This window comes from Rhea americana, unplaced genomic scaffold (assembly GCF_003343005.1).
Source record: "Rhea americana isolate MKP2758 unplaced genomic scaffold, rheAme1 scaffold_118, whole genome shotgun sequence".
In the NCBI taxonomy this organism is placed as follows: domain Eukaryota; kingdom Metazoa; phylum Chordata; class Aves; order Rheiformes; family Rheidae; genus Rhea; species Rhea americana.
The window spans coordinates 209,718-231,031 of NW_028185239.1; the positions used below are offsets into that span (position 1 = coordinate 209,718).

The window sequence follows — 21,314 nt, forward strand, 5'->3', positions numbered from 1 at the left end:
AAAGGATTTGCAGATTGTATGTCTTTGATATTTGAACTGCTCTTCTGGAGTGAAGGATTCACAATGTATTGGGTTTAACTCAAAACAATGCCTGAATTACTACTTTTTGCGGGGATGGGGAAGACTTGACCAAACCATAGTAATTTGTTTTATTGTATTTTTCTTATTGTTTTTGAGAAAGCTCAAAGATGGTGGTATGTCCAGAAATGTTTTTTTAAAAAAAATCTGCCTACTAGAACTGTGACAGTTAAAATTATACTTTAATCTTTAAAACCTTGATGCTGTTATGATCATCTAGTAGTAGTATATGTCAGTAGCACTTGCATCTAGTTAGCTATAGATGTCAAGAGTGAAATATTGATTTTTCAAGTAAATGAATGTTTGTAATATGATAGATGCAAAATAAATCTTGAAAGCTACTCTAAAATGGAGTCAAAGGACAATTCAAAAACTGCTAGCATCTTCAACTGCAGTTAAGGCGAAACTATGCAGCAATTCTCAGAAGTGATTATCTTAATTCAGAATAGCTGAAATAATTTGCATGATGATGTAATGAGAAGAGCCTGGGAGAAGATAAGAAAAAGCTGAGTTTTTATCAATAGATGCTACTAGAATCAATACTTAATAGACTGCTAATAATACTTAATAATCTTGCTAATATTGCATGCTTTCCGAGGGTATCAGTAATTGAACTACATGTTTGTGATACTGAGAGTTGGCTTGTGAACAGATAAGGAGAGACAAGTACCAAGTATTAAGTAATTTGTGACAAGACTAAATTTTCATTGGTGTTTAGAGGTACATAACACTGTCTAGCTTAGGACAAAGCTTTATGTGAAATTCTGAGTGCAGCTAACAGACAGTTGATAGAGCAGTTTACCAAGCCATTTCTGGACAGCTTCAAGATCTTCTTAATCTTCTGGGGACTTTGACATCATACGGGTCCTTGGTCAGCGGGGGGGGTAGGGGACAGGAAAAGCCTTCTTTGGAGCCCCCGATGAACTTCAAGGTGTCTGTAGCTGCCAGGAGAGGATAGCTACTAGAGGCTATGCCTTCTAGCAAGCTCTAGTAGCTTTTAACAAACTGTCAGCTATCAAGAGATCATCAGGAGCTTGGGGCTTTTGTTCTAACCCACTCCTTATAGGGAGGGTCAAACACTTTTTCAGCAGGAACTAGGGAGTGCCCTTTATAAGTGCTGGTCTAGAGCATGGTTTCCAGAACACAGCTGAAAGAGGTAGTCAACAGACACAGCAGTTTTTGCAGCGGTTTGTGCATCAGGGCACAAAAGTGGCCAGCAACTGCTCAGAGCAGCATATGTTTCCTCAGTAATAATGGTAAAAATGTCCCAGTGCATGGTCTCCAGCAGCCATTGAAGTAACTTTCTCTTCATGCCAGAGGCAGAAGATGCAGCTCTGCAAGTCTCAAACTGCAAGGAGTGCCTTCTAGCCTGTGGGAGATGTGTGGTTGTTGAGCTGTATTGCGAAGTAAAGGAGCTATGGGAGGAGATCCTCAGACTGCAAGTAGCAGGTGTGATGAAAAGGAAAAGACTAGATCTTCTCCAAGACGTTGCAGCTTCAAGAGCCATATCCCTCCCTGTCCCAGAGGAAGGGGCAGGTGGAGTCTGTGCCTGTTGGCTTGGGCAGAGATTCTTGTGACAGCAAAGGCTGGGAGCTTGTTTCCAGAGAGCAGGAGGAAGGCTTCTGTAGCTGCAAAACTTCAGGTGAAGCAGAATAGATTCAGTGCCTTTGTAGCAGACAAGGGGCTGGGAGCTCTGTCCAGCAAAGCATCTCTGCCAGCTGCGCCTGAGCCATACAGCAGCACCAGGAAGAAGCAGCGAGTATGAATAGTCAGAGATTCCCTGCTGCAGGGAATGGAGGTCACCATCTGCTGACATGACCTGTCACCTAGGGTGGCTTGCTGGGGGCTCAGATTTGGGATGATGTTGGAAGTCTGCTGTGGCATGTCCAGCTCTCAGATTTTTACCCTTGCTGCTATTCCATGTGGCCACCAACAATACTGCTAGGGAAGACCTGGAAAATGTCAAGTGTGACAGTCTTTGGTGGTAATGGTCAAGGGCATAGGGGCCTGGATAGTGTTCTCCTTGATCCTGCTGGTGAATGGGAAGGGCTGTGGTTAGGGAGAGGAGTGGATGGATCCTGAGAGTCAACAATTAGTTCAATGCCTGATGTTGGGAACAAGATTTTGGTTTCCATGACCATTGGRCTCTGAGAATCTAGGACTGCTAGGAAGAGACAAGATCCACCTGCCTAAGCTGGCAAAGTGTTGGCATCTATGCCAGCAGCCTAGCCAATCTAATGAGGAGAGCTTTAAACTGAGAATGACAGGGGAGGGAGAAGATGGACTGATGAGCAAGTGAGAAAGTGATAAATCAGGTTGATAATGTGGGGATAACGTGAACAGGAGGGACTTCGCAATCAATAAGACAGGACTGAAGTAGGGTCAGTCCGAGCATATGCTCATGAAAAAGTGATTGCCTATTGGATCACACTATGGGGAAAACTTTCATATGCCTTCTGGGAAATCAGCGTGACAGGATGCTTCTCTAGTGCCTTTACAATAATGCATGCAGCATGAAGAGCAAAGAGGAAGAATTAAAGTCTGCATACAAACTACTAATCTATGATTAGGCTATGATCTCATTGATACCAGGGGGATGTGTTGGGATGGCTTGCACAACTAAAGTGCTGCAGTGGATGGATACAGGTCCTTCAGGAAGGATAGCTTAGAAAGCTGAGACTGGAGAGTTACCCTTTATGTGAGAGAGCAATGGAAATTCATGGTGCTTTGCCTTGGGATGGCTGATGAGCCAGCTTGAGAGCTCAAGGGTTCGAATTGTCAGTCTGCCTGACACAGGCAGTGTCATGGTGGTGTCTGCCACATACCACCTGGTTAGTAAGAAGTAGGTYAGGCCTTCAGACAACTAGAAGCAGCTTCATGTGCTCAAGCCTTGGCCCTCAGCAGGTGACATCATCCTGATATCTACTGGAGGGACAACACAGCAGAGCACAGGCAATCCATGTTTCTGGAGTGCATTGGTGACAACTTGCTAGCATAGGTGATCAAGGAGCTGATGAGGGGAAGCATTTAGCTGGACCTGATTATTTCCAAATATGGAAGAACTGGTTGGAAATATGAGGACCTGGGGCAGCCATAGCTGAAGTGATTGTAAGATGGTGGAGTTCAGAATACTGAGAAGAAGAAACAAGGCAAAAAGCAGGATCACAACCCTGGGCTTCAGGAGAGCAGATGTTRGCCTGTTTATGGACCTGATTGGAAGAATCCCAGGGGCCCCCTCACTTTCCTGGAGAGAAGAGAGCCAGGACAGGTGGCTAATATTCAAGGATCACCTATTTAAAGCTCTTAGTTGTCCATTTTAGTGACCAGGAAATGAAGGCAAGACAGCAGAAGGCCTGCATGGATTAACAAGGAGCTGCTGAAAAGACTCAAACATAAAAGCGAGACATACAAGAGGTAGAAGGAAGATGGATGGTCACAAGCTGGTAAAGGCCATCATCTTCCTGGTCTGCATTGGGAAGAGTGTTGCCAGCAGGTCAGGGGAAGTGATTGTTTCCTTCTACTCATCACTGAGGAGACACCATCTGATGTGCTGTGCCTGATTCTGGGCTCCCAATAAAAGAAAGATGTGGAAGTACTGGAGCAAGTCCAGTGAAGAGTCATGGAGATGACTAAGGGACTGGAATTTCTCTCACCTGGGCCGGGGCTGAGCTGGAGAAAAGAAGGCTCAGGGTAGGGATCTTACCAATGTTTATAAATGTCTGATGGGAGGATGTAAGCAGGATGGAGACAGACTGTTCTCAGTGGTATCCAGTGACACAACAAGAGGCAAAAATTGAAATACAAGAAATTCAGTTTATTTATGGAAAAAGTTTTATTTGTACAAGTGGTCAAACATTAGAACAGGTTGCATGGAGAGGTTATACAGTCTCYATCCTTGAGGATGGTCAAAACTTGACTGGACTCAGTATTGGGYGACCTGCTTTAAGTGACCCTCCTTGGAGATGGTCTAGTTGAATCCCCTGCTCAGGAAGCCCCATCCTACCTTAACTAATCTATGATTCTATGGTTCTTGTGGATATAAAAAAATGTGTTATAATGGCCAATTAATAGACTGGTTAAACTAATGAAGGATCTGTTCAATCCAAAATGCCTGGTTTTACACAATGGAATAACAAAATAACAGGCCTATAAGCGCAAGTTGAATGTAGGCTCTGTTTGTGTAGTCAGGAAACAATTGAGACATGTCTTCAGTAAGGTGTTTGGGTTACTTAATTTGTCAAGATTTTGAGTAGTCACTTAAAAATCAGCCATTTTGACTTCTCATTCTCTCTGATTCGGAAGATAACATGACTAGTTGTCCTGAAAATAAGACATGAGCTTTATGCAAATGTGGGATGCAGGTATTCTATTCTAATTAATGGTGTCTAAACTTTTGTGTTCTCTTCCCTGTACAAATGACTCTGCACCTACTTGCCTTTTTTATTTGCATACTTGACTTATAGTTAAAACTTAAGAAATGTGTAAAGTAGCATCCCAGACAACAAAAATGGAGGGATTTTGGGTAGCACCCTGCCTTTTGATTATTCAATGTTTTGATCTTTACGATTGATAAAAATAACTTTTTGCTAAATACAGCATCTGTTCTGCTACTTAAAAACAGTGGCCTGGTTGAGCTTAATAATAACATGTTAAATATCCTGTTTCTCAGACTAGCGAGGAACAGTTTATCTCTGCTGCTCAAGAGGAGCTGAACAACAGGCTGTTTCTGGTGAAATGCTGCACTTGTGATCCATGACACGTTACAAAGCCTTATAAACGTGAATGTGGTAGATCTTCAGTAGATGACTGACGTTTTTCATTTCTACTCCTTTCAATTATCTCTAGATAGTCTGGGTATGCTGTACCTTTGTTATGTGATAATGCAAATGGAGTTATTTCAATAGTCTCATGTTTTCAATGAGAGAGAAGTTATGTTGTAAAATTGTTCATATCGTTAACCCTCACAATGGTATTTGTAGCAAATACTCTTTAATAATCTTTGTTTATACAGGCTTGGTGAGAGCATTGCAGCAAATAATGCTTACAAGCAACATGAAAAAGAGCACGCATCAAAAAGAATCCAAATGCAGTCACCCATGACCAATGTTACTTCCGTGAGATGTTCTTCATCCCATTCTTCATGTGATGATTCTGCAACTTCAAATATTCAGGAATTAATACAGAAACTACGTTCTGGGCTAGAGGTTAATAGCATTTATGTATATTAAATACTTAACACTTTACAGAAAAAAAATAAAACTAAGTTCCAGGGTACAGTGCACTTATCAGCTGAGATCAGCGTAGATTCCTGCCTATTTTGAATGTGCTGCTTTTACTGAGCTCCAGAGCGGAACTCAAATGACAGTTCTTTGTGCTATATCAGAAGCTGGGCTCTTTGAGATATTTTTCTGCAGTGGAGTTGTCCATTCTTCTAGGTGTCAGATATGGAGACAGGTGTCAGGTATAGTTACAGGTGTGTAGACTTCCTGGGATGGGCACAAAGAGTGCCTTCCCTTTCTCTGTTCTTCCTTCCACCCCTGGCCAAAATAGAGGTGATTTTGTTGCTTGTAGCTGGCTCTTTAGCATTTGCATTTTGATCTTTGTGGTCTTCCTCTGAAGACAGTATTATTACTTTAGAAAAGTTTTGCTTTCCTCTGCAACAGCATGCATTGTAGATGAGACACTGGAATAGGTGCCACATACCATTCCTCTCTTAGGGGGCCATACTGTCAGATGTTGAATATTTTCATTTTTTTTGTTCAAAGCAAGGTAGTTGCTTTATAGCTGTTTTAGATAAAGTGATAGATTGTTGCCACTGCTTTCTTTTGACTTAAAAGAACAGTATGCAAATCAAAGATTGAACAGGTGGTGTCTCATAAGGGCTTGGTAACTATGTTAGTGCCATTGACTTCAGCCTTARCTTTGCGACCCTTCATTCTTTGTCATCAAATAAGAATGAAACTCAGCAAGCTACCCGTTCTAGGCAGTTGCTGGAATAATAGTGGAAGAGGTCAAGTAACTCTTGCCTTGGCTTCTTTTTTACTCTGCCACTGGATACTTTCATTGATCATTCTTTTCAGGACTGCATGTGATAAGTCTGTAGGTGTACTGCTGTGTCTTTATTAATGAAAGTCAAAGTGGCCACAGGTGCCTTACAGCATTAGGTCACTGGCTTCCAGTAATGTGATGTGTCCTGCAGCTCCTAAGATTTTTTTGATGAGGAACAAAAAATTATATTAGATACATTGTTCAGTAAATTATTTCTTAATTTTTCTCATTAGTAGAATTTTCCTTTGAAATGTGTATTTAAACACTGATACACATTCATTTAAGATGTCCAGTACTTCAGCTCTGTGTGCATTCTGTATGTTGCGTGATGTTCAAATGTGTATAAAATGTATTTGAGAAACTTCTTTTAATAGAATAACTGTACAGAGAAAGTGAGGGGAGCTTACATAAGCTTTCCTTGTTGTAATATCTAAAGGGGCCTGGAGATGACAAGTTTGCAAAAAAGGAAGAGAAATTATTTGCCTGTAGTGTTAGGGACAGGGAAATGAGCTGAGGACTGGAATTATGTGAGGGCTACTATTTCCAAGAAAATTATCATCTCTGCACTATTTAGAATGATTACGTAACTTTTCAGTAGGTATATGTTGTATGAACAGCTGGGATAATTTGCACTTGATCATGCATCTGTGTTGATGAACAGCTGCTCAAAATTGTTATTAGACTAGAACGCTCTAAGAAAGAGGATTCTGAAGTTGCCAAGTGGCATTCACTCTTGACTCAAGTGTATATTTAAATAAGCACTTAGGGCTTGTGTTATTGTACAAAGTAAACTTCCTCTAGTAAGAAAATGGGTTAGAATAACAAGTTCTGTTCTGGACAATGTCCTTTCAGAATAACTGTACGGGGTCTTTTCTGATAATCCAGATGTTGACAAGGCTGAAGAATATAAATAAGGATTTTTAACCATGTGCATTCTGTCCTGTTTGCATTAAGGCAAATTACTTTAGTTAGATGTCCTATTAGTTCTCCAGAAGTTAGCAAAGATTAGACCAAGGGGAACTATTGTAGACATGATGTTATGTTTTCATAGTGGCTGGCTAAAATTCCTCTGCAGATTCAAGCTATTTGACTTAACTAGTTTAATTATTCACAGATTTTCTACAAGTCAGGTGCATGCAGTTGAGTAGATAGTTCCAGAGATGAAATAATTTAAAAAGCTAGTGGTCAGGTACAATTCAAGAAACTACTGAGCTCTTCAGATACACTTTAGCTGTCTCAATAGCTACAAATTTAATGTTTTTTGATTTCTGCTACTGTAAAATTTTCCACAGGTGAAGGAGCCAATCACTGATATGAGGATATCTGACATAATGGATGTTTATGAGCAGAAGCTGTCAGCATTAGCAGTGAGTATGACCTGAAGTGTGTGTGGATGCCTTCCTGGCTGTACATACAAAAATCTTTAATGAAAAGTGGGGTGTTTTTTTTTTTTTGTTTGTTTGCTTGTTCTTGTTTTTTTTGAGCAGTCCAAAGAAACCAGGCTGCAAGACCTTTTGGAGGCAAAGGCACTGGCGCTGGCTCAGGCTGATAGGCTGATGGCTCAGTACCGATGTCAGAGAGCACAAGCTGAGTCTGAGGTGCGTAGCAGGACCCTTATTTGGGAATTCTGGGGTGAAGCTGAGTGATATTTGTCTCTTAGCTTAAACTGTGATGGTACATGTGTAACTGTTGCTTAGCTAAGCAATTTAGGTTGATCTTGATATGTCATTATAAGCATCCTATTTTCATTTGGATTGTTCTTTGGAACAGTTTTCTTTTCTTCAACTTTCTTTCCCTTATAGGCAGTCAACAAAACTAACCTATTGTACCAATTACCTTTACCATTGGTTAACCATTAATGTTCACTAATCTGGTGAAACTAATCTCTAACACAAACCAAAGCCCTTATTAGAATTCTATATGGAGTTTGGTGTATGTAGAACAGCTTCTTGTCTGTGCCTTTTAATCACTTGTCATATTTTATAGGAAGATGAACTTGCAAATACATCTTGCATCACTGCAGTGTTTGTAAGTGAGGTGTGCTTTGAAAGCTCATAATCACTTTTTTTAATGTTTACTATAAAGATTCAATAGCTCAGGCAGCAACTTATGAAAGGCATGCATGTATGGATCTTAAGCTTTCTTCTTCCCTCCTCCCTTCACACTGACTATGAAGGGAGCTAAAGAAATTTAGAATGAGCTAATTGCCTAATTTTCAGCTAATATTCAATGAGAGAAATCCCTTTTTTAACATAGCTGATGATATCTTAACATATATGCCTATAATGCCTATCATATTAGGTATCAAATATGATGTGAGATATCAAACATACCTATTACAAAGTGGCTTGTAAAACAGAATTTGTAATTGTTTTGRGTTTTTTCCACATTCTAAGGCAAGAACTCTTGCTACCATGTTGAAGGATGCAGAACGAAAAAATGAAGAACTTCATGTTTTGCTGAAAGCTCAGCAGGTGGAAGCTGAAAGGGCGCAAAATGATATTGAACAACTCTTTCAACACAACAGAAAACTACAAACAGTTGCTGAAGAACACGAAATACTGAAAAAATCCTCTATTGATCTTCTTCAGAGGTAAGACGCTCAAAGTGTCTAAGCAATTATTTCATATCCAACTGGAGTGATGAAGTTGTTTATTTTTTGGGGTGGTTAAGTACATTAGATGGACAACAGTACATGTACTTCACAGTATAAAATGAAAAATTCCCTTTTTTCCGTGCTTATAGTCAGGTACCTTTCAGTTATTTAGGAAGTTAATACGTTGAATAGAGTCTGAGAACTAAAGTTGTAGATGCTGAAGTGCCAGCCTGGGGAAAGGCAAAAGCTTTGTATATTTTAAAAAAAACAAAAAACAAACCAAACCAACCAACCAACCAAAAATACCCTTTTGAAGAAACAAAACTAAGAGTGCTTGGTTTCTAATGGTGTAGTGCCATACTCTCAGCTTCATTCTTTGCTCTTATATGCTATCTTGAAAACCATACTGTATTGGCTTCTTCTCTAGACTATTCACAGCACTTCTGTATAAGGTAGGAGCTTGCATCTTGTGATCACTTCTGTAGCAAACTAGACTGGAACTGAGTAAAAGTGAGGTGGGGAGAACAGAAGCATTGTGCATTTTCCCGGTGACACTTATATGTATTATTCCTTTAGGATCTTAAGGGCCTTTGAAGCACAAGAGGTACACAGGATGAAACTATTTATCTGTTTATAGAAAAAAAGAATCTGATTTGGGAGAATAAAAGCCAAAAGAGCCCTTGGCTTTTCCATTCATACGATTTAATCTTGTCCCTAGGTGTCAGCAAGACAAAGAAGCTGATTAAAAACTCAGAATCTAACTTAACAAGAACAAATATTGTATTAAAAAAATTTGAAGGCATATCACTACCCATAAGGAAGTCACAGAGGTGGAACGGTGGAATGCCTATAAGTGAATTGTTCTGGCTGTTATGGAGTGTCTTGAATACGCGTCTAGTATAGTTGCTGTGGCAGTGCTGCCCTTTTTGCTTTAACTGTATATAGCCACATGCTCTATGAGCATGTATTTACTTGACTAGTTGTATGTGGAATGAAACAGTCTTAGTCCAGTATTGTAAGTTTCCTGAAAAAGGAATGAAATAGTTCAGTGATCCTTACAGTGTGATTATAAAGGAAGAACTTGCTTTCTAAACAATCTGCACACTTTAAATACTGCTTGTTAGATGCTTAAATAATTGACTTTGGCGGGGGAAATTCCTTTTGGTAGGAAGATGAAGATAGTGCTCTGCTTAGGGCATGAGATAATGCTTCATAAATTTCCATTAATTGATTGCGTATTGCATTGTTTATCTTCAGGAGTATTTTTAATATGTGGCATCACCAGACAACTGGAGGTTAGAGACTCAAAGGGTCCCTTAAAAGATGGCTGCAAAAGGCAAATTTCAAATGGTTTGCCTATGCAAATTTCTAAAGGTATCAGCATATTCATTTGTCCTTCCTTAAGAGCTCTCTGCTGGAGAAAGGTTGCTTCCCAGTGTTTGTTAAGGATACGTAAGGGGCCCACCAAAGCTGTTTGTTTTTTGTTTTTTTTTTTTTTTTTCCATCTATGTTCACAAAGTTTTTCTGCTTTTAGCTTAAGTGGGATGATTGCTCAGGAGATGTCAAGTATTCCTTTTATCTGACAAACTATTAAAGTAAAAGCTCTTCAAAAACACTTACCCTTTTTAAGTATAACCTTCTAACTTATTTGTAGGCATGAAACAACCGAAAGACAATATAAAGATCTACAGATTACATGCAATTCACTAAATAAACAAGTGGAAGCAATGAAAAAGCTAAATGAATCGCTGAAGCAGCAGAATGACAAGTAAGTTTAATTCACAGTCTTCTTTTTTTAAGCAAATTAAAGATAAATAGTAAAATTAAATTGTACTTTAGTCTCCATTTAGTCTCTCTTGTGCTTTAAGTAACATCTGAGATGTACTTRGCTTCAGGGTTAGTTGATATGTTTATTGGGTGAAAATCTATAGCAGTCATTTCCATTTTTGTTTTCTTTTCCTATAATATAATTGAGGAGAGGACAGATTCCGCATAAAGGCTGTAGGAATGGTAGGAAGAAAAAAGTGAAAAAAGTTTTCAGTATACATGATGCTTTTAGGGTGGTTTGGGGGGGGGTTCTTTATCACCCGAGTTTTTCACATCTTTTGTTTTCAGCTGCAAGGTTTCTCTTTAATCATATCAAATGTTGTTTGACACTGGAGGTACTTAGAGTTTTTGTCTACAATAAATAAGTGAAACTAATGCGTGGTTTCATTTAAAAACAAATTAACCACAAATAGCGATGGTTGGTATTCTCTCTGTGGTGCAAAACTTCATTCCTTGTCCTCAGTGCTAGTCTTAGGGTCAAAATGTTTTTTCCCTAAACTAAGGGCTTAAGATCTGATGTATCTTTCACCTGTGACTAAGGGAATATGGTTCTTATTTGTGAAACTTTAATACTACTTTGAAAAATCTTCTGCAAAATTATGCTCATAGACATGCCTTGTATTCAATTTCAAAATAAATTCTATTCTTGGTTTGACTTGTAAAGTTGGCTTTATTCTTCCTGGCTTTTGCCCAGTCAGTGGTCAGGGTAATCCAAATCACTGCCCTGACTTCTGATTCAAAATGGAAATTTTTTTCATGATGATGGTTTTCCTTGCTACTGAATAGATATGCATGCTTATTTTCAGCGATGCAATATATGYAGCTCAAGGTAGTTGGGGACATGTTCTGAGAAAGAAGCTGCCAATTTTTGGAGGGGGAGGGGAGAAGAGAGGGGCAGTTATTACATAGGTATTTTTGGACTTCCACAAATAAAATGGGGACAATGGAAATAGCGTACAATTTTCTATTCTTCCCCTACCCCCCACTCCTCTCCACACACTTTGTAGGAGACTGCAGTTAAGAAACTGGTAGATAGTAGGTGGATAAATAAAGTGAGCCAGTGACAGTAGATGACATCCAGGTAAGACAAAGGTAGATTAAATATATCTTTAGAAATTAGACTAAAGTAGATTAACTTCAGGAGGTATGAAGTGTTCAGGTTATAGATATAACACTAATAGGAGATGACAGTGCTTATATATTAAATGATTATGAAACTAAATACTACCCTAACTAGTTAGGATGGCAGCAGACTTATATATGGGCTACAGTGAAATCTTATGAAATAGTCATTTTTCTGACAGTTCTGTGACAATTCTGTGATGTTCCAGAAAATATTCTAAATGGTATTGAAAACTCTTCATGCATAGATGTGTTTACATAGAGAATAATGCTTCTCTGAAACAGATTTTACTAATAGCATTGTCAATACAGGAGCATACTAGGAGCTCAAAAAGCGGTATACTCCATTATTAATGGCAGTGAGTTCTGACTCTGAATGACAGTTTCAGTTCTGTCACGGTGTTTTGAATGCTTTGTGACTTTTTTGAAAAAAGTTCCTAGGGCATATGCTGTAACAAGGATTTTTTTTCCCCAGTGGTTTCTTCCCTTTCCCCTTGATCAGAGTGAAATAAAACTGTTTCACAGAASAAGCAGAGGTGGGGGGAGAAATCTGTACCCATGTTCTGCAAATTCATAGTTGGGTTGATTTGATTTGAAGCTCTTGACAGCAGGTGAAATTGTTGTTGTCTTTTGTTTTAACTTTCCTGATAAAGTTTTTCTTTGCCATTTTAGAACTGCTGCCCAGCTGAAAGAAACTGAAGATAACAGAAAAGAATTACTACAACAGCTCCAGGACAGAGATGACAAAATAGCAAGTAAGCCTCTTAAACATCATTTGGATTGACAGAACTAGCTAGATTAAATTMGGTGTTTTTAGTATGTGCCTTCAGAAAGTGGCTAACTCGTAAGTTTTAAAAGTAGCTGGAGATAACAATTGCATGAAACGGATTGAATACTTTACTTGAAAGAATAGGTAAATATGACTTTCCAGTCTACGTGGGTTTTACTGAATCTCTGCACAGTATCAGACATTCCTTCAGAATCTTTTTAGTGTATGTCCCTTAGAACTATTTTCTATAGGAACTGTAAATTACAAGAGTTTAACTCTTCAGTAAATGATTGGAAAACAGACACTGAAACTCAGCAGTAGGTGGCAGTACTCTGTAATTCACTTAGCAGCCATGCTGGGTCTAAAAAAATACTAGTTTCACAAGCAATTAAATACCTCTATTCTAAGTCTGGCAACCCATCTTTTAATGTGTTGATTTTCTTAAGGCTTGCAACAAAAAGTAAAAGTTCTGGAAGAAAAACTGAAAGCTCGGCAGAAAGAAAAAACGGATATGGAAGAAACTATAGATGTTCTTAAAAAGGAATTAAGTAAAACAGAACAAGCAAGGAAAGAACTGAGTATCAAGGTAAGAATTATTTTCACCTGCCCCCTAGTCTGGAATTTTAAGTATATATATGTATAACTGAGTTGGAGAATTGATATTTCAATAGTAGAAGTGGCTAAAGAAACCAGAGCAGTAGAGGTAGTGGAGAAGAAGAAATACTCTTAGTATTTCTTTCGAGTTCTGAATAGCTGAGCCTGAATTTAAGAGAAGTCATGAGAGTCAGGCTTTAATGGGGCTATATGAGGCATTATATGAGAGTACGTAATGTTTGGAAGAAAAAAACATCCTGTATTAAATGAGAGAGTGGAGCATGTGATTTCTTTAGTTGCTGGTTTTGGCTACTCTAGAAGGTACGTTTTTTCTCCTCCAATTCTTCCACCCCTACCCAGCAAAATGTTTTGGTTTTTTGGTGATATTTGAAATTCTAATAAAATACCTATTTTCATCTCTAAGAAAACTATTGACCTTTCTTTTCAAAACAGGTGCATCAGTTTGGCTAGATAACTCAGTAGGGTAAAGTTTTTTTTTTTAAAAAAAAAGACAACAATAAAAATCAAAAACCAAACAAATAAAAATCAAAAACCAAACAAAAGCCAGAAAAGTTCAGTGTAGCCTGCATGTCCTTGCCTGGTGGTATATTAAGCTTCCTGTTAACTCATAAGGCAGAGGGTCATTTCTCTGCAGACTGGTCAGTAATTGTAAAGAACTGCATGGTCTAGCAAAGCATTTGCAGTATTTCTACTAATTGTAGCACAACTAATGTCTTCAGGCACTATTTTCCAATATATAGCAAATATTTCCCTTGTTATTGGTAAATATTTAACTTTGGCTTGAAATAAAACATGGATGACCTATGAACGTGTCTGTCCCTTAAGCAAGACAATAGTAACATGAGAGATAGTGCTTTCCCTTTGTTATCTAACTTCTTGAAGTGTGACAGTAGCTGTAATCATCCACATGCACCAAATATATAGCTATGTGAGAGCTGAGGAAGATGTTTCCCAACCAAGCTTGTAAACTTAAAACTGTACATTTTAATTAAGTTCACCACCAGGCCACTCGACCTTCAGTTCATTGTGTATGTTCATTTCCTCCTCTATCAACTGAAAAAAATCTTGTTTGTTCTGCAGGCATCTTCTCTGGAAGTTCAAAAGTCCCAGCTAGAGGGACGTTTGGAAGAAAAAGAAGCTGTTGTAAAATTACAGCAAGAAGAACTGCACAAACACTCGAATATGATAGCAATGATTCACAGTTTAAGTGGTGGCAAATTAAGTGCAGAAACAGTGAACCTCAGTTTATAGAGCTCTGTAGTAAAGGTTTTAGTATTTTATACATATGTATAAATATATGTAAAGATTTTTAAACTTAAAGTTAGCATATTATCTGGCTAAAAAGACCCATGTCACCTAAAATTAAGTAGCTTGACTGTCAATTGAGAAGAAAAACTAGTATTTTGGAAGCTTTGGTTGAAAAATCTGAGCTTTTGTATAGCAAATAGGTCTTCCAATGGTCTTGTAGAACTACAGTCATTTGTATTGGGAGCTGGATTCAACTGTTTTGTTTGACTACTATTTCTAACCCTGCAAAGGGACAACAGGAGTCACTGACTTTTTTTTTCCTGTACATTCTGTTATTGGCAGTCAGACATACAGCATGCTTCATTATAGAAATTATCAAAATGCTTAACCTTTCATCTTGTTAATTTTGACTGCTCTGAGTACCATGTATTTGTTCAGTGATGCTTCCTGATGTCTAAGRTACAAACATAGAAAGAAAATGGATTGTACCTGTTAGAACATGTTACATTGAAAGCTATATTTCAGTTCATTGGTGCACATTTCATGTAGTAAATATGTGGAGATGTTTCCAATTATGAGGTAATATGAATTTGAGCAAGTAGAATAGAAATGTGAATGATTATCAGAAAGTACTATCAATTAGGGAAAATATTCTGATATATGAAATACATGAATCTTTGTTAGAATACGATATAAAACTTTCCTACTTCTACAACAATACTTTTTTCATTCCTTAAAAAGATCTGCACTTTGTTTTGCATGTCCTGTCTAGTACACACTAGCTATTGTCGTTGTCCACTTCTGTACGCAAATAAGATTTCATATACTGTTTGTAGTATAACTATGAAGATATCATTTCTTAAAAAAAGGTAATTTTCCTATGAAAGACTAGTACCAGAACTTGTGATGTGCTTTTTGAGTGGCAAAACACTTGCATGTTCTTTGCCTAGATGTGACATGACTAGCATGTCTTTTAGCAGTTGGCAAAACTCTTACTCTGATAGCTGTATTTTGTTAGTCTCCCAGAACTCTGGTAGTTCTAATATATATCCTTATCTGTAGCATTACTGCCTTTATTTGTATCTAATTTGCAATGGATAGATTTTAATACATTTGAGATGCCTTATGTTTTTCAGTTGTGTRATGAATGTGTCTTAATGAATCTGCTCAACTCATGTCTAAGTAAAGCCTTGTACGTTCAGTTGCAATTGCACAACACTGGATGAATTGTATCTATTTTAACCTGTTCCTGAAATGTATTTCTTATGACTTAACCACAGGTAAGATGATAAACATTGTTTTGGTCTCTGTGAAGACTGCAGGAATAAAAAAAAATGTTATATTTTGTCTTATGTATTCAGTTAAGTGAAGTGAATTATAGGGATAACAGCTAAGTGTAGAATACGTGCACTTTGGYTACCTTTTTGCACAAAATTAAGTTCTTAGGAAGGTGGGTTTTTTTTAAAAAGAAAAAAAAAAGGTTAATGGAATCACTGAGGTAAGGATTTTTGTTGTTAGACTTTCTCAAATTCAAATAAGAAAGCAAGCTTCATTAGCCATAAATTTTTACTTCCGTTTAATGAGTTAATAAGTTTGAGTGTCAAAGTGAATTTGCAGACATGGATTCATTTCTCCTTAAGTCTCTTGGTCATGGGGAAAGGGTAAATAAACATTTCTGCTAACTTTCTGCCAAAAACTGTTAATGTAAAGGAATTTAAATAGGAATTAAAATGTCAAGCGTGTTACTAATTAAACTGATAAATGTGAGTCTGACTCTGCTTTTTTTAAATGGGAATGAGAGAAGAGATAAAGTTGCGGCTGAAGTAACATTATTCAGTAAAGCTTCATGGCCGCAGAAAATGGTATATGAATCTGTGGAGTTGACATAATAGAATCCACAGTGAGAAGCATGGTATATGAATATTGACTGGTGGTTTTTCCTGAAAAAATGTGCTGCTTCAGTATGTTGTTGCTCTAAGCCAAGGGTTGCTGAGCTCTGTCGGAATGCATAGCGAATAAATGCATGGACACATTAAACTCCTTTGACAACAGTTGTGTTTTCTTAGCTGGAAATGGTTTTCCAAATGAATAGTGGCTACTGGAACTAGCCAGTAAATTTGTCTGCTTAAAATTTACTTGAAAACCTACAACTTTTCTCCCTGTTTTTTTTATATATTTTTTTTTACTTTTTTTTTTTTTTTARGCAGGTTGACTTTGAAAATGGTTCTGTAATAAGCTTCCCTGCGTGCTTTTCATATTCCTGTTACATGTGATATGTAATATGCTATGAGACTACATTTTTCCTCACCGGCTCCCTCATTTAGCGCAGAGAGTAGCTGGCACCAGCAAAACAAACAGCTATTCGATAGAGTCAATTTTTAATTATCTGTGCTATGTCAGGGTGTCAATTGCCTGTTTTGCAGATATATAGACTCTTGAGCTGTATTACTACAGAACAACCTCAAGACTTTAAATCAAGCATTCTAGTACTTGCATTATCTGGAAGTAGCTGCCTTTTATCTCACACAATTTGGAGAAAGAGGTTTGCATTCAGCATGGGGCTCTGTATACTTCGCTTGTACATTGTTTGAATCCTGCTGTGAAACCAGTATTTCCTTTTTCTGCAATGTTGATTGCTGTACAGTCTGGTTCATTCTTGGTGTACTTTAGAATGAGATAGTCAACAGTTTGATGTTTACTACCTCATCTTAACATGTTATTTTCATCTTATTGCTCCCCTTCTCTTTAATCTCTCCTGAAGTTATGCAACTTTGTCTGGAATTTTCTTAACTTCATTAGTTAAGAAAATTGTTAATTGTTAATATTTTCCACAAACAGTGGAACCTGGATGTTATATAAACTGAAAGCATGGCTTTGCGTTAGGAAATGATCTTACATTTAAGTGGTGGSAAGTAAGGCTGTTCATAAGAAGCAATATAATGAACATCTAAGATTTTTGATAGATTTTTTAGGAAGTACTCAATACTGATGAAGTAATAGAATATACTTAGAGACAGTGTCAAGAAAATACAAAACTCTGAGTTCATATGCAGAAGTATCAAAAGCCTCAAGCTAACAGCTGGCCAGGAACTATGTTGTTTGTCATCTATTTTCTTGATTCTGAGGTAAGTACATAATTCTCCAGGAATTCTCTAACTGCACTTTTCTGGAATAAGTGTAAGGCAAAGTGGGCGGAAAAACTCTATCAAAGCTGTTGATGCCCAGCTCTATAGGTTTGGTTTAAGTCTTCTTTTGAAGATGTAAGGAGAGGTTCTCTACTTATTTTTCTTGAAAATGAAGGCCAAGTTTACTGTCAGCAGCTGAAGATCAAGTATTTTTACACAAGTACATATTTCACAAGAAATGCTTTCAACCTTGCAAAGTTGGTTTATATATAAATAAGTTCCTCCATGCCTTCCCATCTGGCTACTTTTAAAATCTTCAGATTTTTTTCTCTGTCTGAAACAGACTTCCTTTCCAACCCTCTCGCTAGGGTTTGCCTTCTGCAGCATGATGAAGTTGGGAAGAGACTGCTGGTTTTTACATCCTCAGTGACGGATTCCCGTCTTTCCTCCCTAATCTGATCTAAACTGACTGCTTTCTTGGGAGTATGCATGAATGTGGCACAGCTAGTCACACTCAGAATTATGTCACACTGAAAACTTTAACTTGTTATGTAAGTTTGTAGCTTCTTTCTGTGCCCGTCTTCCCTATTAAGCAGAAGATTTGTGAAGAAACCACTGAAAAGGGAATACAATGGAATAAAGCTTGTGGGGCAGCAACTTTCTCCTTTACAGGTTTATGTGCCCTCGATAGGGCCTGGGGGTGGGGGGAGGACATAGTGTTGGGAGTAAGGCACTTTGCTCAGGAGTAAGGAAGTCGACGTTCTTGACTTGCTGCAGAACTTGCAGTCTTGACTTGCTGCAGAACTTGCAGTCTTGACTTGCTGCAGAACTTGCAGTCTTACCATGCAGGTGATGGCCTAGTTTGAAAAACATGCTGTGTGGACAAAATCATCCACACTTCAAGGATAGCATACCTTGCTCAGGAGTGGACACTAGCTACTACTGTTGAGTTGGATTTTGAATGCACTGCTTATTTGTTTGCTTGGCTTTGGGATGTCTTTTCCTTTTAAAGCCCTGTGTCAGATATGAACTCCTCAGTGTTTGAGGAACATGATGGAAGTGGCTTGCATGGGGAGCTAGGGAGGTGGCTAGTGCTATGGCCTGTGAAATGTTACCAGCACTACTAGTGCTCTGGGGTAAGAAAAAGGGAATGAGGGGAAAGGGGGAGTAATGCCACCTGGTCTAAAGGAAATTAATAGGAGTGGAAATTCCCAGATTTCTGTGGTTAACCTATTATACTATAATAGTTGATTGCAGTTTTCGTTTAATATGGTCATCTCATGATACAGAGTCTTTGTTCTAACTCCAGCCTGTGGGTTGTCACTTAAAGTATTATGATTAAATTCTGTGGGATCCTGTTCCTCTGAGCCAAAGTGTATCTCTGAAAAGGTTATCTCTGCATGGAAACCAAGCACATTATAATGCCGGCATGTCCCATGTAGCAGGAAGGACAACCCTTGATTTCTCCATACATAGCTAAGCCTTTATGTAAGAGAGCACATATCTGTATCACAGTTCAATTTTTCTTCACAGTAATTGAGCTAACAATGTGTTTTAGGGGTTTGCACTGTATTAAGTTATTAAAAACTATTTTAGCTAGTAAGCAGCTGTTGTTTTGGCTRGGTTGTGCTTTAGAATAATATATCTGTGCGTATTGTTTGTTTATATTGATACTGAAGTGTTGCATTTCAGCTGTGTTTTATAGTACAGCCAGAAAGTCTTATAGCCTTTGAAGGAAGTAGAAGTATTGCAATTTAAAAATCCAGAGGCTTATGATAAGCCCTGGAGAAAAAAAATCCCATGCTGCTCAGTTACAATATATTTTGTTTAATCTTAGAATGGGTCAAAGAAAAAGGTCAGGAACCATTGCTGCTTGCTTATGTGTCATATCAAGTGCTTTAATTGTTTCTCTTTTTATCCCCTAAGGATCAAGCTTAGAAAAACATCTTTGGTTTATTTTTTTATCTCATCTAGCAATTGGATTTGGATCTAGGTTACCAAAAAGCCCTTGAATTTTCTTTCTTGCACTGAYTCACCTCATCCTGTGTATGACTCCCTTGCTGTGACTTTCAAAAGCAAGAGGAATTCTCAGAGCTATTTTGTTCGTTTCAGTATCAACCTAACTGTTTGCTTCAGCATTGACTTCTTCAGTATATGGTGTATATGGTATTGTGCTGTTGCCTTGCTTATGTTCTGCAAAGGCTGAGTAAACTCCTTTATATTTTTCATTGGCAAGAGCAAAAGAGATTTTATTTTTTGAGGGTTATGATGCTGAGTAACAATACCCTCTCTGCAGGTGTGGCTGTTGTCACTACTCAACCTGTTTAATGTCTTTTGCTGAAGAGCTATGTATTTTTAGGCATCGTGTGTTCAGAGAGCCTGATTCTGGAGCTGATTGATGCATGCTTCCCTCCGAGGTGACTGTTTTTGTCCCCAGAGATATAACAGGCTACTTGGCTCTTTGGAATACTAGGGTAAATGTTGCACATACCTCTCTCTGCATGGGCAGAACGTGGCTGCAGCCTGCAACTCGGACAAATGGTTCTTTTGAGACTGTGCCCTTGTGTAGGTGCAAAGGACATTAGATAAATATCTAATGGATAGCCTTCTGCTTAGACTCATTCATTTCTTTGTAGTACTTACCTTTAAAATATCTTCATACAATACCTCTGATTCTACTCTCATCTTACGAAAAGAGAATCAAGAGAACATTGAGGTAGAGTACCTGGTAATTTGGGATCATTACTTGAAATGCTGAAAGCCTCCATTTGTTTCTCTCGTGTGTGTGTGTGTGTGTGTGTGTGTGTGTATAAAAACATCTTCTATTCAAAGTATGGTTCCTGATGGATTTACTACAGCACTGGCACTTCTGTGTGTTTCCACTCAGCATTTCCATGAAAATCAGAAGGCTTTTGCAAGCCCAGGGCCTTCAATCTTGTTTTTTTAGAAAACAATACTAGTTATATAGTGGTTGTCTGTCTAAAAGTTGGTGTAATGGCTTGCCTGCCATTGCAGAGGTACTCTGGTGAAGCTTTCTGGCATACTAAGGCAGCAAACAATTACCTGAATCTTAAAATCATTTTTTTTCTCACTTCTGACTCATGCAGAAGGCAGCTTCTGCAACACAGTGAAAAGGACATGCAGATTGCAGTGTTCTTCACCACATGACTCTGCCTTCATCCCCACGCAGGTCTATCTTGTATGTAAAATGAGGCAGAGCCCCCAGGGGAAAAATGGCATCTAATCACATCACTGCAAGCCAAGTGCTTGTGCACGCAGGTGCTGAAGTGAGGTTGCACAGCCTCCAACTTTAGTTCTGTTTCTGCAGCCTATAGTACTCCTAAAAAAAAAAAAAAAAAAAAAAAATCCTTTTTTTTTTTCTTCCCCTCCGGCTTCTAAGCCTTATTTATTCTGAATCTAACTACTTGGAGCCTGATATTGTCATGTTTATTCGTGAGTTGATGAGAAGAGAGGGCAGAAGCTAGCCCTAAACTGCAGATAAAATTTTACCAGCTTATCAACGCTGCCCGCAAGGAAGATAGTGAAGGACTGTTACCAGAGGGGAAAAAGCATTTTGGCTGAGACCAAGTGAGTGCCAGTTCTCCAGGAGGCCATACCACTGTTATATAGGAGGGTGATACTTCCTACTTTGGAAGTATCTCTTCTATCTTAATATCCTGTTAAGACAAAAATGACCTTTTTTTGACAATATGTCTCAGGCTGGAGGGAGTGTTTAAAACGCCAGTGTCTTGAGTTCCTATAAAATTTTAATACCAGTTGTGATGTCTGCAACTTCTTTTTTCTTTTTTTTTTTTTAAAAAGGATATGCAAGGTGTTTAAATGTTCCCTCCCTCACACACATGGTCACCCTGAATGCACAGAAGCC

At 38.2% G+C, this 21,314-nt stretch overlaps 1 protein-coding gene across 1 annotated transcript in view; it reads left to right on the top strand.

The window, feature by feature from the left end:
- CIP2A (cellular inhibitor of PP2A) overlaps positions 1-15,651 on the top strand; it is a 29,252-nt gene extending 13,601 nt beyond the window's left edge. The window contains exons 14-21 of the mRNA XM_085318981.1: positions 5,090-5,282; positions 7,419-7,493; positions 7,614-7,724; positions 8,523-8,719; positions 10,377-10,490; positions 12,344-12,426; positions 12,887-13,026; positions 14,136-15,651. Coding sequence (XP_085175107.1) covers positions 5,090-5,282; positions 7,419-7,493; positions 7,614-7,724; positions 8,523-8,719; positions 10,377-10,490; positions 12,344-12,426; positions 12,887-13,026; positions 14,136-14,306 — 1,084 coding nt within the window. The 3' untranslated portion in view covers positions 14,307-15,651. The remainder of the gene's footprint in view (positions 1-5,089; positions 5,283-7,418; positions 7,494-7,613; positions 7,725-8,522; positions 8,720-10,376; positions 10,491-12,343; positions 12,427-12,886; positions 13,027-14,135) is intronic.
- The last annotated feature ends 5,663 nt before the right edge of the window (positions 15,652-21,314 follow it).